Raw genomic sequence first — 16,071 nt, forward strand, 5'->3', positions numbered from 1 at the left:
TCCCTCCCGCAGGCGCGGCGGAGCGGGCGGGGCCCCGCGCCATGATGGGAAGGTCGGTCGCCATGTTGGGAAGGTTTGCGCTCGGCCTATGGGTCGGCCATGATGAGGAGGTCTGACGTGCCTCTTAGAGCCGCCATGGTGGGAAGGTCCAAGGGGGATTAAATTTTTTGTTTTGTTTTTCCCTCTCTCTCCGCTCTCCCACTTCCCTTTGTTTGTTAGATCAAACAGTATTAATCTTTTGAGTCCTCCAACCCTAGCTTTGCCTCTGGCACGCGGTAAGCATTCAGTAAAGTCAGTGTTGATTTAATGGATGAATTGGTTAATGGTGAGCGAAGTCACTGCCCCGAATGGAGAGACAGGATCATTTGCCTATCTGGGCTTGGGGACTGATGTGTGATCCGGTTTTATTTGGGCCGTATAGTGCACGCCAGGCATGCTCCAAGACCCTGTCCCGACTTCGGGCTTGTTCACTGGGCGACACTGAGCACCAAGTAGGTGTGATCCCAGCCTTAGGACAGACACTGGCCCCCAAGGAGCGCCAGCCTGGAGGGGACGCAGTTTCCATAGTGGAGGCAGAGGAGCAAAATGCCCTTGGGCTCGAGTGGGCAGTTGAGGCTTCTCTGCGGAGGGCCTGTGTCTGCGTAATGGGATTTTTACAAGGAGACATGGGTGGGAGAAGACTCCAGAGATACACGGTCCTGTAGCCTCACTGGTGGTTTAGGATGTGGGCTTTGGAGCCAGTCAGTTCAGTTTCAAATCCCTACTCACAACTATTAGATGTGTGATCATATTCAATTAACATTTTTAGCTTGTTTGCCAGTAAACCTCAATAGAGTTGCTGTGAGGCTTAGAAGAGGTAGTTTGGCTAAGGTGCTTGGGACAGTGCGGGGCACACGCTCATGCGTGTTTATACTTAACCCACATCTTTGCAGTGTCAGTGCTGTGTAGAGTCTCCCACAGGGCAGGTGATTTGGTTACATGAAGGCTCTTAGCAGGAAACTCCTAAGGGAAGCAAGGGAATGTGGCAACTGAAAATAGAGCCAGTTTATAATCTTCCTTCCACATCCCTCAACTCCCATTCCCAAACATTTATTGCTGGCCCAATAGGTTCCATCTATTTCTACCCCTGCTATTCCATTCTCCCCTTCCCGCAGGCCCCTTCTCCCTGGAATCCCCATATCTGTCCCAACAGACCCCTTACCCACTCCTCACTTTATTCCCTCCCCTCCCTGACACGCTGGGCAATGCTATGCTCCTCTGTCTGGGTTTTGCATTCCTGCCACTTGCTCCACCTCAGGGGTATTCAACCCTGGCCACAATTGCTGGGAAAATTACAGCCTCAGCTTGGTCAGCTTCCACTGTTGGCCTCCCCATCTCCCCTGACTTAGCTGCTCCCATGTGGTGTGATTTCTCTCACCAAGTGTTGTTTTCCTTTTCTCTGTCTGTGTTTGCACGGAATGCCGTGAATTTGATATAGTGATTGCCTAACACATATACCACATAATAGTATTTTATTTCTTTCTGAAGCACTGTTTGCATGACAAATGAGTTGGTAACATTTGTGCAGCTCCTTGCAGCTGTGCAGTTCAATATATAAAGAATGAGCCTTTCAGCATCAGTACTGGCCCCACGTATTCTAAGAGGGCTTGAAACTAATGCTTAAACAAAGTTATCGTTACAGCGTCTCACAGAGTTATGGTCTATTTTATCACAATGGATCTCAGGGCGATTTAAAAATATGGACTGAACTGGAGCCACCCCCAGTGGTGGCACACAGTGTGGGCTTTGTCAGCTTCCTTATGTTTGGGGACACTGCTGCCGTTCCACACATCTAGGGTCAAGTGGCCCACAGCCCCTCCCCCAGAACTCTGTTGTCTTCCCTCTGGTGTAGAACCCACTGTGCTTGGAGTTGTGGCCTTTGGCCACCCATGGTCAGCCCTTCTACCTCCATGGTGGGTTCTGGCTGTCGATGGCCTTGTCTTGCAGGATCCTACAGGCAGGGCTTTGGGTGTGCACCAAGGGACACCCAGTGACCACTTAACAGCGAATTTGCTGATCAATGCTCCACTTCCCCACCTCCTCTGAGAAGGAACTTCACAAGTTAGTCAGGCGTTCCTCCCAGTTTTTGGGCCTTTTCTTTTCATCCTGGACTCCCAGCTCCAGTCACGTTCCTGCCCAGATTTATTGCCCTTCTTTGGTTTAGTGAAGTTGGCGTGTTCCTTTTTGCTTTCCTCCACACAACCATCCACACGCTCCCCTCCGCTTGGAAGGGCTCGACCTCAGCTCTTCTTTGCCACTGCTGCCCCTTTGGGAGCTGCCCACGAAGCCCACCAGGGCCTCTGGGAGCCAGCCTTTCTGTGCCTTCAGCCTGGCTCTCCTGCTGGGCCTGTCCACGGCAGGAAGGCATATTGTAAAGAAAAGGGCAATATTGCAAAGTCAGAGGCTGCTCTGCATGCCCTCCTTTCTCATCACTGCTGTGTTGTTTTTTTTAAGGTGAGCAGCAGCTCAGGCTGTGGTCCGTCTTCCTGATGTATTAAAGGCAGAAGAGGAAAAATAAGCTCCAATATGTAAATCGACTTAGTAACCACATCCACACATTTGGCAGAGGTGAAGGGCTGCTCGGAGCACGCTCTGGATTCCCGGGGGGCTGCCACACTCCCGTCCCGCTGACCTCTCTCTGTCTTGGCTGAGCCTTATAATAATCACAGCCATAAATCTTTTAGTGGGTTCCATTCTCCTCCTTCTCCTGCAAAAAGCCCTGCACACAGTTATCAGGCACTCAAAGATACTCAGGGACCACGGACTCGTCCTTGATCCCCCTCATGGAGGGCCTCATGTGTCGCCTCAGCTATTCAGGGCTTCCCCACCTACATAATAGGTGACATTACAGTGGGGGCAGGGCGCCGGGAGATTGTGGTTGAAACGTGGGGCCATTTGGGGCTCAGATTTTGACTGGAATGACCCCAGGAACACCCAGCTTCCCGCTGTTCCATCTCAGTGCCTTATGGAAGAGGAGGGCACTCTTTTTCTCTCTCTCTAGGTCTGAGGGTGCATCAGCTCAGGGGGAAAATGGAGCCACAGAGAAATGCCAGAATGGTGTTTCATAATCTGTTGAAAATTAAACAAATCCCTCACTCTTTTGACTGCTCTCACACTTTGATATCCATGAGTAAGAGTTCCTTCAAAGGCATGAAATATATTACCCAATGTCAATAACAAATTGTGTATGAAGAAAAATGTAATGCTTTGAGAATATTTTCTTTTGGGCTTTGTCCATGATTAGATTACACTAAATTACAGCGTACAGATATCAGGCAATTACTCTTTGCTTTTAACTATTCAATTTCATGGCAAATCCACATAGCTCAGTAATGCTAAAATCACACATGCGGTTACCAAGAAAATACCTCATCATCTCCATTTTGTGAATCTAGGTTCAAGTTGCACTGTAATGACCTCTGGTCTTGTTAAGTGTAAAGTACATTCCAGATGAACACGGGGTAATCCGTCCTCTCTGTAATTGCCAGATATCTGGAGAGATTCTTGCAGATGTTGCTGGATAAGCTTGGGTGAGGTGTGAAGAGGAATGGCGTCTTTGCTCTCCTGCTTACTCCAGCTACCCTCCCTATCTCTGATCCTGGTTGGTCTCTGGTCCCACTCATTCTATTGCTTTAACCAGGAGCATGTCTCTTTTTCTTCTGTTTTGTGAAAGCATGGTCATTTTCTCTTCACTCAGCTCACAGAATCCTCCCCAACCTCCTCCCAATTTTAATTTCTTCCAAAGCTGTGGATGTCCCATAAGCAATCGAGTCGGCTATCCTGGAAACTGGAGGAGCTTGTTAGTGAAAAAAGAATTATTTGAGCTGATTGTGAGAAATCGAACAGTGGCAGGAGGAGGAAAACCAGAGAAGAAAGGAGCCGACACATCTAAACAAGCGGCCAGGGCACTGTGCATACAGATGTTGGTGGTAGCTGGGTCTCTGTTGCAGCTCATTACCGAGAAGCACATCAGAGGGCGCGGGGTGAGGGTTGGGGCTGTTGGGCAGCAGCGCTGAGCTTTGAACGGGGCTTTTCTGCAGAATGCACCCTCTCCCTTCCCCAGTGCTGTGGTTGCTGAACCAATTCCCACCTAAACAGTGCAGACCGCCTGGGCAGTCTCCTGGGGACCCCATGTCCCTCCGTGGTGGATGTCTATTTCAACTAGAGGCTCTTCAACACCCAGAATCTCAGGGAAAATGCCCCAGCCAGTGCTGGGTCCCCGCCCCAGAAATGGGCACCCCTTGCTGGTGGTGGGGGAAGGCAGTCTCGCTACAGGGTCAGATTCCAGCAGAGGATGAGGGAAGGACACAAAATGCATTTTCCACGGGGAAGGGGACCACCGTGAGCATCTTGTTTCTCTGCTTCTTGGAGTGTGTTACAGAAAATGGGGTGAACTGGCTTGGTGGAGCTCGGAAGGGCAGGGAGGAGTCTTGGATCCAGATCTTCCCAGCAGCAGGCTTTATAGATTTCTGTGTCTCCCCCGCCGCCCCCCGCATGCCCTTCTGCCGCAGCCCTCTCTCTCTATTACCGGGCGTCTTGGCAGCATTTCCCAGGAACCTGCAGCTGCTCAGGGGTTGATCGGTATATGTGCTGGAAATGCATGTGAATGTGCAGTGTGGCAGGGGTGGGAGCCCATGGAAGGTTTGAGTGTTTCTCGGGAGAATTCAGAGTACCTCCAACAAGGGTCTCTTGTTCAGCGTTGGAGTTCTTGTTCTGGTAACTACTTTCTGTGGCTAAGCCTGGGTGGAAATGCAGAATGGACACTGTCTAATTGCTGGTAACCTATGGATGGAGGGAGCTGCAGTTCCGATGTGGCCCCAGTTTATAAATAAATGAACATTCATTAATGTAAAATTAAATTAGAATGAAATTTCCCATCCAGTTTTGTTTAGAAGGCAAAAATAAGTGGGTTGGCTGTGTAATTCTGCTGCGGATGCTGGAGCTGATAGTCACAAGGTGATAATAGTAATTTGCTCTTTGCTTGTGCCTCCATCCCAGATCTCAAGGCAGATATTACCACCTTGGTTTTGCACAGGCTCATTGAGGTTAAAGGGCTGGTTGGAAGTTACTTGGCAAGGGGTTGAGTGCAGAGGCCCTAAAATTCTCTGGCCCATTAGACCTCGAGCGTGTCAGTAAACTAAAAATGGACCGAGACCTGGGAGACCTGAATTCCAGTCCTCAGTCTGTCACTGGCTCAGTGTGTGGGCAAAAAAATGATCAGTTTCCTCACCTATAATGGAAGGGCCAGTGAGTGGTACTCTTTCAGTTGTTTGGATCTGAGTTAATATTTGAACTCACAAAAGGCACACAATGTTAATGTAAGCATTATTTATGGCCAACTTTCTCTGAGCTTTACTTTTCCCGCCTTTTTCTTGCGACCTTAGTTTGCCCTTTGGGAATTAAAATATTAAATAAGAGTCATTTCTGTATATTTCATGCTTTATTTGCTGGAGGGGGATTTGCTTTGGAAAGGGTGTTATTCTTCCAAGCCCAGCTGGCAGGCTGTGCAAATTCCCAGGGCCTCACTTGGGCGGGAGAGTCCTCCCAAATCTGTCCACCTTCTCCCCAGCATGGCCGTCACTTGGCTGCTGCAGAAAAGCAGAGGTTTGCACTCAGTACCATCAGCAGGTCTGCTTATGAAACTGCCCTCTAAAACCTGCCTGCAGGTCGGAGGGAGGAGGGGGCACCAGGACAGGCTGGGCAGGAAGGTGGGATGTTTTGCAAGGAGCCTGGAAGCTGCCTATAGCCTGGGGCAAGTCATTTAACCTCCCAGTTTCTCCATCACTAACAGCACTTCCTCGAGCCTCTTCTCTCCTCCTGGGGACTATGAGAAGTAATTAGTGGCTGTTTGTCAGAGGAGATGTAGCTTTGCTCACGTAACTCAGGCAGACCTTGAACTGGGCAAGGCCAAATGGGGCTCAGGACTTTAATTTGCAGAATGAATGGGGACGGGAAAGTGCACCAAGGTTTCCTTCGGAGCAACCGCCCCGTGGTGATGTTGTGGGAGGGAATTAAAATATCTGGAGCAGGAGAGTGGGGTGGGTTGCTGGGAACCCAGCCTGAGCCCTGCCTCCCTGGAGAACTGGGGCTCTGCAGCCACCAGCAGGTATCACAGCATAGCCCAGGGAGAAGACAGCTCCACATTCTCAAGTGCAAAGCCGCCAAACAAATTGCCACCCTGAAACCCTGCCTCTGGAGTATTAACGCCAGGGTGGGCGGAGGCTGGCCAAGCTGCAGAGATGCCCGCCCTCCCCGTACCGTGCTGGGGAAGCATCTCACTCAGCAGCCCTTCCAGGGCGGCCCGGTACTTTTCCAGCTGTCTGGAGTTCATCCTCATTCCAATTTCCAGAGGAGCAATCAGCTGTGAAATAAGGCAGTGTTAATAACAAGGGAGAGGTGTGGAGAGGGCCCTTAACCCCTGGGTGCACTACAGGTGGCAGGAGGGACCCACGGGAGCCACACCACCCTGCAGACCCCACTAGAGCCTCTAGGGATGGCTGGGAATTCTGCCACCTTCCCCTAATTCTAACCAGAGGGCTGGATCCTGAAGGTCGCTGAGTCCTGCTGAGAGGATCAGCACACCTTCCCTAATGGGGATGCTGGGACGTGGGGCGGGGCGGGGCGGGGGACGGGTATCAGCAGGAACCCCAGCAGGCTTTTCTCATGAGGAGAGAATTCACTGCCCCCTCAACAGTAATAGCCAACATTGTGGAGCCTTACCCTTATTCTACGCTTTACACTTATTCTAAGTGCTTTATGTATATTAACCTCTCAATAGCTCTGTGGGGTAGGGACGGTTACTGTTCCCATTTTGCAGATGAGGAAACTGAGGACAATGAGATTGAGTAACTTGTTCAAGGCCACACAGGTGGTAAGGAGCAGAGGATGAAGATGTTACATCCAAGGGGCCTGGCTCCAGGGTCTGTGCCCACGACCACCAGGCTACCTTTCCTCTTGTCTGGAGGCTCTCCACCAAAGGGGTAGTTGCAGCCTCGAGGCAGAGCCTAGGGCACTGATTGATCTCCCTGTCACCCCCCCCCCCACCCCCCAGAGCTTCCTGGATCAATGCTCTTGCTGCACAAACTAGCCAGCACACTGGAAGACTCCTGGCCTCTGCCTCCCACCGGGCTCCCTGGGTTCCAGGAATGAGCCTCCTAGACCCTTGGGGGCTCAGGGTGCCTGAAGGGTGTCTGAAGTGCCCCAGTTCAGTCCTGCCTGTGCCATTCCCGGCTGTGGTTATGCCTCTCCCTCTAGACCCTCTAGCAGGGTCCTTACTTGAACACGAGGAGGCTGGATTGGGCATTCCCAAAGGGCCCTCCCAGCTCTGTATGTCGTGGTTCTAGGAGATGGAAAGAGGTGAGAGGGGCCCCACCCAAGCCTTCCCAAGAAGGCTTCATGGACATACCATGTCCCCGGGCAACCTTGGAGTTAGTGCCTCAAACTCCGACTCAGGTGCATTTAGGAGGTGATTCTGAGTGTGCTCCTGCTCGCCAGCTGCTGGATTCCCTCCCAGCTCCCTCCTCAGGAGCCCAAGGAGTTCGGAGTGGATGTGGGGGGAAAGGAGCCCCACCTTGCTGAGTGCTGAGTGCGGCGACAGCACCCAGGTTGTTCTCTGGGCCTGACAGCACCGGGAAGGATCACTGGCCTGTGTCCAGTGGGAGGTGGGAGTCCAGCTGGGTTCTGCCCTGACTCCTATGTGACCATGACGAGGAGACTCCTGCTCTCTCTGGATGTCAGTCTTCTCGCCCCTTGGGCCCCTTTGTGTGGAAGTGACCCACACTCAGGCCTGGGCCTCTGCTTCTCCATCCATACCTGTCTCCTCAAATGGCTCACCCGTGCCTAGCTTGAAATTCCTTCTAACCACGGATGACTCCTACACGTGTGCCTCCAGCCCTCACGTCTCTCCTGAACTCCAAACTTGTATGTCCACCTGCCCGGGCAATGTCTCTGCCTGGATACCCAAGAGCATCTCATGGTTTTCAGGCCCAGTCTGACTTCCTGATCTTCCTCCTGCCATCCTGCAGCCAACCACAGACTACTCTGTCTCTGTGAGTGGCAAATCCCTCTTTAGTTGTTTTGGCCCAAACCCTTGAAGTCAATTTTCACTTTTTCTTAACATCCTATATCCATTCTTTCAGCAAATCCTGTGGGCTTCTACCTCCAAAATATGTAAAACATCCAACCTCCTTGCCCTGCCTCCACCAAGACCGCCTGAGGCCGAAGTCTCCCTCTCTCTTTTTCTCTGTGTCTCATACTACAGCAGCCTCCTCAGCGGCCTCCCTAACTCTGCCTTTGTCCGGTCCCTGCAGTCTGTTCTCAGCAGCTGGAGAGACCCCTTTAAAATGTAAATCAGATCCGGCCCTCCTCTGCTCAGAACCCCCGAGGGCTCCACTTCAGCAGAGTGAATGGAGAGTCCAGTGGCCTGTGAACTCCACAGCTGCCCCTGCCCCTCCGCCAGTCTCTCTGGCCTCCTCCCTCTTCCTGAATGCACCGGGCCCTCTCCTGCCTCAGGAACTTTGCACTGGCTGTCCCTCCCGCCTGGAAGCCTCTTCACCCAGAAATCCTTGTGGTTCATGCCTTGCTCTCTTCTGGTCTGTGTGCCCCTACCGTCTCCTAGGACGCCTGCTGTTGCCCACTGAGATCCATAACCCACCACGGCTCCTTGTGGCTCTGTTTCCCTCCATCGCACATGTCATTGCCTGCCACACTGTTGAGTTTGCTTCCTGTCTTTACCTTGTTTGTGGTCTGTTTCAGTCGTCCTAGGATCTTGTTTCTTCTTCCCTATGGAGCGTGAGTTCCACAAGGGCGGAGATTTTGTCTGTTCACCACCCCGTCCCCAGTGCCGGGAACAGTGCCTCAGACCTAGTAGGGGCTCATTTATTGATCACCCAAATAAACGAGTCTGTGAAATAAAAGAGCTCACGGGACAAGCTCAAGGTTCTCCCCAGCCCCAACAGTCGGCCCTGGGTGTTGAGGCCTGTGGCTGGCTCCTGGGTTTCTGTCTGGGAGGGGAGGAACTGACACCCTCGCCACCTCTCTCCGGAGGACTGCAGCACCTGCTGTCTGGCCTCCTGCCTCCACTCGTGCTGCCCCAGCTCTGAGAGGGCTCCGGTGACTTCCCTGCTTTGAATCCCCAGTGGCGCTGCATGCAGGCCCTGCCTGGGCTGGCCATGCTGCCCTCTTGCCCACTCGACTCACGCCTGCCACGAGGGCCTGGCGCCCACCAGTGCTTCTCAGTCTTTGTGCTCACTGTTCCTTCTCCCAGGAGGTCCTTGCTCCAGCTCTTTGCACAGGTGGCTCCTTCTCTTCATTCAGGTTTCAAGTCAAATGTCACCTCCTCCAAGAGGCCTTCCCTGACCCATCTCAGGGACAAAGCAGCCCCCCAAACCCCACTCAGTCACTCTCCTACTTCCTTATCTGGTGCCTGAAATGGTTGATTTATCTCGTTGTTGGAGTCCGTCTCTCCCTACGAGGATGGAGCTCACTGCTGTATCCTAGGACACTCTGAGGCTCGCTGTGGTTCGTGGGCCCTGCCTCCAGGCCAGGCAGGGGAATGCATGCCCTGCTGTGAGTTTCTCTCCCTTGTCCCGGTTGTCTGCTCACCTTGATCATTTCATTTCCTTCTTCCTCGATGGGCTCCGCAGGGTCTACAGGACCTTCCTCCCCAGACCTCTGCCATACACTCAGGGATTTCTTTTGCCCTTTACTCCGTTCCTTTTCCTAAGGGCAGAGCAGAAAATTGCACAGAACTGCCCTCCCTCAACCCACCCTGATGGCCCCTCACCTGTCTCCATCTGCCCAGGACGCTACCTGCCCCCAGCTCCCTACAGACTGAAAGAACCCTCCCCCCAGGAGCCTTCTGCAAGAGGAGTCTCAGATACTAACTAGTGGCTCATGGATGGCCCTTGAGGTTGCCCACCAATAATAGGTCAACTTGAAGAGGAATCCATTCCTTTGTAGTTAAAACATTGCACCCAGATTGTTACTGTTAATTAACTTAAAAAGCTGAAAATAATGGCTGCCCTTCATGCATATTAAGTATGAAAATGTGTCTTTTTTAGCAGAGAGCCTATTAAAAAAGTAGCAAGTCAGCCTAGCCTGGGAGGGCGCCATGGGGTGGCCCAGGAACTCAGAGTCCCTGGGAGGTGATTTATAAGAGGCAAGACAGGAGATAAATTATGGAGGAGGGAGTTTGTAGCTTCTTCATAAAAATCCCGGTGCCTGGCAATTATGAGGAGAAAAGCCATGCAGCAGATTAATGCAGTGTCCTTTGCTTGCCATTTTGCTAGTTTATGTTCCACTGGGTTTGGCTATTCCTGTCCAGCCACCAGTCTTGCCCGGCATGCTGCCGGCCAGGTCCCCGAGCACTGAGATTCTCATTGCTTTGCTTTCTCTAGTGACACTCTCGGGACTCCGCTGTTGGCCTGCCCTGAGACATGGTGATTCTAGAACAAACAGTCATCCTATGGGGAGCGTGCCAGCGTGGAAGACAGTGTGTTGGGGCCTGCTGTAGTACCTACCCAGTTCCCATGTCTGCTTGAGGAAGGGGATCTGGATTCGGCCTTGCCCCTCAAAAGAGCGCTGTTCACTGGGAATGTGGATCCCCACACACCTCCCCGCATAGAGTGGGCAGTTGCAGACAGGCTGTGCCCCAGAGCCTCAAGACCTCCCTGGGCACTAACTCATGTATTCATCCCTATTGGAGTCTCAGTGTCAGACAGGGTGGAGCATGAAAGTCCCTTTCTTCATCTCCTGGGATTAAAGAAACCAAACATCTGCATAGACACTCAGCATCCCTGAAGTCTAAAGTAAAAGGCAGCCGGGAGGCAGAGCCAGCTGTTCCATTTTCCTTAGGCTCCACTGCCTGAGTTCCACGAGGCCTGCCTGGTTCTCTTCTGGGCCCTAAAGAGGAGGTTTTGGCCACTGCTACATGGACCACAGCCTTGTTTCCCGCCTCTGGGTGCTGGCTCCCATTGGTCCCTTGCTCCTGATCTCTCAAGGCCCCCAGCTGAGTTCCACCTTTTCCCTGCAGGCTTGCAAGCACGCTCTAGCCCTTGGTGATTCTCCCTCCTCTTAACCTGAGCACCACTGATGGGGCAATTCATCATGCCCTGCCTGTGACATCTCTCTTTTGTCTGCGACTGTTAGTTAATTTTTCATATGTTCGTGTCTTGGCACCCCAGCCTGCTCCCTGGAGATGGGAAGGTGCTGAGATTCTTTTGCATGCTTGGGCCCATCGCCCAGGGTGGCCTCTTATACTGCAGAGCAGCTCAGTAAATATTTATTGGCTTGTTAATTAAAAATTTCCTCCAAAGGATAGGCAGGGGTGGGAAAGATGTTGCTCATATGAGCCACTGACATGTCTGAGTGATGCCAGTGAAGGCGCAAAGGTGGCCAGAGAGGCGGCTGGGACTGGGGGTTATCTTGGGTCCTGGTCCTTCACACTTTCCTTGGTATTGCTGGTGTAGGTCATAGTGACCTCAGCCTTGCTAGCAAGGCAGGCAGCAGGAGGTTCTTACCTGCATCCTCTGGAGTTCGCCGTAGGTGAAGATGGGGACGAAGGCTTCCGTCTGGGAGGCCAGCATGGCAGCTGCATGCACCACCAGCAGAGCAGCCACAGCCTTACGGGATACCATCTTGGAGCTGGACAATGACAAGGAACTCTTGTCACCAAGTTTGGGGTATAGTGGCAGACTGCTGTGTCCGAGGCAGGGGCCCTCAGTTCTGGCCCATGTCCCAGCTCTTGCTGTGTGATCTTCAGCCAGAGCTCAGCCTATCTGGATTTGGGCCTGGCATCAGAGCTTTAGCAGATGAGCTCTGAGCACCTTTCTGCCCCAGAGCTGTGCCAGCTGGCCAAGCTCCTGGGAAAGGCCGTCGAGCCCCCTACCACACACCAGGGAGGAATCATTCCACTTGTCTGTTCTTCTCTTTTGGTACAGGCGAGGTCTTCTGGGGTCAGCTGGGCTCATAAGGCAGGAGGACCTCATCTTTCAGAGAAGGAATGCCTAGATTATCAACAGAACTGTGCCCCAAGACCCAGGGAAACCTCCCTGCCCCAGTGCCTATGAGAATGACAAAAGGGGTGGACCCAAGCCCAGATGACCAGGGCTCTGCCTGGAAGTGCCAGGCCAGGACCCTGGGTCTGTAGAACCTCTACCATTGCAAAGGATGAGCCAGATGGAAAAATTCAGCATGGAGCTGTATCCCTGAGCCAAGAGGGCACCCCCTTCCCTGTTGGGGGAGTGGTGTCTTGGGAACAAGCCCCGTGCCGCGTGCTCCAGTGCGTCTAGCTGCCTTTGGCCACCATCCTGAAACAGCAGGGAGCGAGCTTCCTCTTTCCTCACACCCTGGAACCCGGTGATTGCTGACCAGGAAGCAGGTGTGTGTAGAATAGCTGGCAGGACATTGGGCTGTGGTGGGCTTTTGGAGCTCCGGTCCTGGCGGGGAGCAGTTCGGCATGGTGACTGCAGGGGTACAGAGCCTTAAGAAAGCGTCCACTGGGCAGACTTTGGGCAGGGACAGGGTGGTCCTGGGGTGGGGGTGGGACGGCCTAGCTGAATGCCAGCCATGGTTGACTCATTCAAAGGCAGCAGGGGCTGGAACCTTGGCCTTTTGAGGCCCAGTGCTTTTCCCATACCCCGTTTCATGTTGCCTCTGCCCATAGCAGGTGGAGGAAGGCACAGGGGGCAGGCCTGTTGAATGCATCTTGGGCACCGCTGTTCCTGTGCTGGGTGGACTGCTGAGTGCAGGGGCCAGGCCTCCGAGCAGGGAGGGGAGGCCAGGACAGCAGTAGCTCAGAGGGGAGGCCAAGACAGCAGTAGGGGTAGGGGTGGAGGTAGTTACAAGGTTTCAGATAAAGGCTCCTCCAGTCCTTAGGCAGCCTGGATTCTGTCAGCAGGAGAGGGTCTGCCCTGGAAAGGCCTCGGGGCTCCTCTGCAGGTCTCAACCTGGCTCCCCCTTTGAACAGAACCTTCCAAGGCTGCAGGCTTGCATCCTGCCTGTCAGCCAAGACCTGTCTCCTCAGTCATCTGAAGCCACCCTGCCAAGCCAGACGCTCCCTCTGCCTTCTTACTATTCCAGCTCTCTTCTTCCCACTTCCTATTTTCTCTCCATTTTGTTCAAACTCCATGAACAAGAACAAGAGAGCTCAGACAGCGAAAGCCTCCCCATCCCAGCTGTATGCAAATTCCCAGCAGGCTGAAAGGACCACCTGCCCACTCAAGACCACCTCCCAGGAAGCCGAGGCCCTGTGCGGAGCCCCAGAGGAGCCTGAGCTGAACGGAGACTGGGTTGAGGTGGGTGGGACCCGTCTCATTCCTGTGCTTTCCCTGAAGAGTCTCTGGGGCCTGCTTTTCCCCCAAGCAGAGACGGATGTGTCACATTTATGGCGTCCCATTTCCTTCTCAGAGAAGCTATAGATCCTGTTTCATTCTGGTGTATTTAATTCACTCCATAGGAATCAATAAAAACTTTAAATAAAAAAAGGCAAAATCCAATTGCTGCTCATTTTCTTGATCCAACTGGCAGTCGGCATGTCACCTAAGTTCATATGTTCTGGCGAGCTGGAAGTGGGAGAGGGAGCTTTTCATTGTACAGTGAGGCACTAACTTTCCTTTCCCATCATCAGAGATGGGGGGCTTCAGCCTTCAAGTGCCCAGCTCTGCATGACGGGGGTGACCGTCTGCCCTCCCCTGCGGCACTCCTGGCTGGGCTAGCCTTGTGCTGTCCCCTGGGGTCAACTTTTTCTTTTATTTTCTTTCTCCTTCCTTCCTTCCTTCCTTCCTTCCTTCCTTCCTTCCTTCCTTCCTTTCCTTCCTTCCTTTTTTTTTTTTTTTTTTTTTGAGATGGAGTCTCACTGTGTCTCCCAGGCTGGAGTGCAGTGGTGCCATACAGCTCACTGCAACCTCCGCCTCCCGGGTTCAAGCGATTCTTCTGCCTCAGCCTTCTGAGTAGCTGAGACTACAGGCGCCCACCACCACGCCCAGCTAATTTTTGTATTTTTAGTAGAGACAGAGTGTCACCATATTGGCCTGGCTGGTCTCAAACTCCTGACCTTGTGATCTGCCCACCTCGGCCTCCCAAAGTGCTGGGATTATAGGCCTGAGTCACCGCAGGGCCAGCTTTTCCTTACCTTTCCAGAGCAAAGCCACCATGCCAAGAGGAGCCCTGCATCCATGATGAGCTCTGGCTTGGGTTCCCGGCCCACCGTGGATGTGCCAGACCCACCCACAACAGACGCTGCTTTGCCAGGAGGTGCACCCACCTGCTTCCCTCCAGCCTCTGTGCCTCAGCCCTGCCTCTGCTCACTAATGCCTTGGGAATCAGCTCGGGCACTCAGTGTGAAGCCTGGCTGGGCACTGGAAGGTGGCAGAGGGCCCTGGACCAGGCTGGCTCTGGCTTGCACCACCGTTCTGCTTTAGGGTTCATGCCGACCGCTCCCCACCCCCTTTCTCCGAGGGCTACTTACAGCGTGCGTGTGGTCTGAGTGGGTCTGGAGGAGTCTCTCTCTGCTTGTCTTCTGGTGTCCGACTGATCTGATGGGTTCTTATATACCTCCCAACCCTGGGAGCTGCCCTTGGAGCCCATTAACCTTTAACCACAGCTTTGGGGGCCCTCGGTGGGGGAGCCTGGATTCTTGAAACTCGTGGAAACCCCGGGCAGGGCTAGCCACGCTGTGGGCTTCCAGGGCTTTCCTGGAAGGAACAGCGACAGTCAGATGACACCCAGATGGCATTCTCCCATCCACTGAAAACTCAGCTGCCTCTCAGAGGTCATTTTAACAAAAGCCTTTTCTTTTTTTTGTTCCTTAAATATGTGACATTGGTGAGCGTCTGCAGGCCAACGCTCTAGTGATCAGATTTTCTGTTGACCTCTCAGAGTGCTGTATTAGAAAGATAACTTCTCTTCAGTCTTCCCCCTGAAGCCCCTCATGAAAGAAAGTGTTCAGGAGCTTGTGACAGCATTTCAGTGGATTAATGAAAAGAAAATGACTGAGTCCAGATCCAGGGCTGTGTGGGGCCAGATGCCACAAAGGAGCCAAGGAAATGCAGAGGGGTGACAGTGTGGGAGGTCTGCATGCCGCAGCCTAAATGGGGAGATGGACACCTACCTGGGCAATGTTTCATGGTAATCATGCAATTCAAACAGTATGTGTAAAGATTCAAAGAGGGAAGAGGGAAGAGGTGAATGTGATCTGGAGTCAGACCTGGGTTGCTGTTGCTGGGGCTGGGTGGGGCCATTTCCAGAGCGCAGCATTACTCAGGAAATGCTTGACACGAACGTTCTGATTAAACACAGCAACCCCGTGAGGTGGGTGCGTTTATTTCCCCCATCTGATAGATAAGGAAACAGAGGCACTGCTAAACAGCTCGTCTGTGACTCCCCTGCAAGGTCTCTTTATACGAGGGTGAAGGCCAGACGTGGCCAGGTGCAGCAGAGGGCAGGAGTGAGGGCTTCTGGGGATTTGGGGCACACACAGGCTTAGGATGGTGTGGTTGTGTCACAGGAGGTCCCCTGTGTGGTCTGGGAGCCGCTCAGTCGGGTCTAAGTGTGGGGACCCTTAGCAACCAAGCAGAAGGATTTAGATTTGATGGAGGAAATGGAATATTGGGCATCCTCATGATACCTTGAAGGGGACGTTAGGGTAAAAACATCACTCTGGAAGATCTCTAGTTTTCTGGGTACCTGTGATGGACCAGGCAGAGACCGAGGTGGGGTACAGTCAGGATGTGGAATCCCGAGGGTCTGGGTGGGCAGTGGCCATTTTCCCAGGCGACCTACGTTGGCTAGTAGCACCTTCCAGAGAGGCTGCCCCACACATCCAGAGGGGCACTACTTCTTACCCAGGAGACCCTGCCCAGCCAGTCCTTGGGTCTGCTCTGGCCGTTCCACTCAGAAACAAATGTTTGCAGTGCTTCAAACCTAGCGCAGATAACTTCTACCTTCCCCACTCAGCAAGGCTTAATGAAAACAGATGGCAGCTCGGTGTCCTCGCTTCCTGCCAGCGGGGTCTCTGTGTACAGCACTCCACTC

General features: G+C 53.0%; 1 protein-coding gene across 3 annotated transcripts; it reads right to left on the reverse strand.

Annotated features, from left to right (window-relative positions):
• Nucleotides 1–5,463: 5,463 nt before the first annotated feature.
• MLN (motilin) lies at nt 5,464–14,566 on the reverse strand. 3 transcript variants are annotated; one of them, XM_011986495.1, is made up of 5 exons: nt 14,507–14,566; nt 11,559–11,682; nt 9,643–9,759; nt 6,319–6,400; nt 5,464–5,627 (listed from the first exon to the last, which is right to left on the reverse strand). In XM_011986495.1, exons 2-5 carry the CDS (start codon nt 11,673–11,675, stop codon nt 5,617–5,619), a joined length of 327 nt encoding a protein of 108 aa, XP_011841885.1. In that variant the 5' UTR covers nt 11,676–11,682; nt 14,507–14,566; the 3' UTR covers nt 5,464–5,616. The 3 variants fall into 3 exon arrangements, with proteins under 3 accessions (XP_011841885.1, XP_011841883.1, XP_011841884.1); XM_011986493.1 differs by having other exon boundaries at nt 6,298–6,400; XM_011986494.1 differs by having other exon boundaries at nt 5,465–5,624; nt 6,298–6,400.
• Nucleotides 14,567–16,071: the final 1,505 nt, after the last annotated feature.

Source organism: Mandrillus leucophaeus, unplaced genomic scaffold, assembly GCF_000951045.1.
Source record: "Mandrillus leucophaeus isolate KB7577 unplaced genomic scaffold, Mleu.le_1.0 Scaffold3, whole genome shotgun sequence".
Lineage (NCBI taxonomy): Eukaryota > Metazoa > Chordata > Mammalia > Primates > Cercopithecidae > Mandrillus > Mandrillus leucophaeus.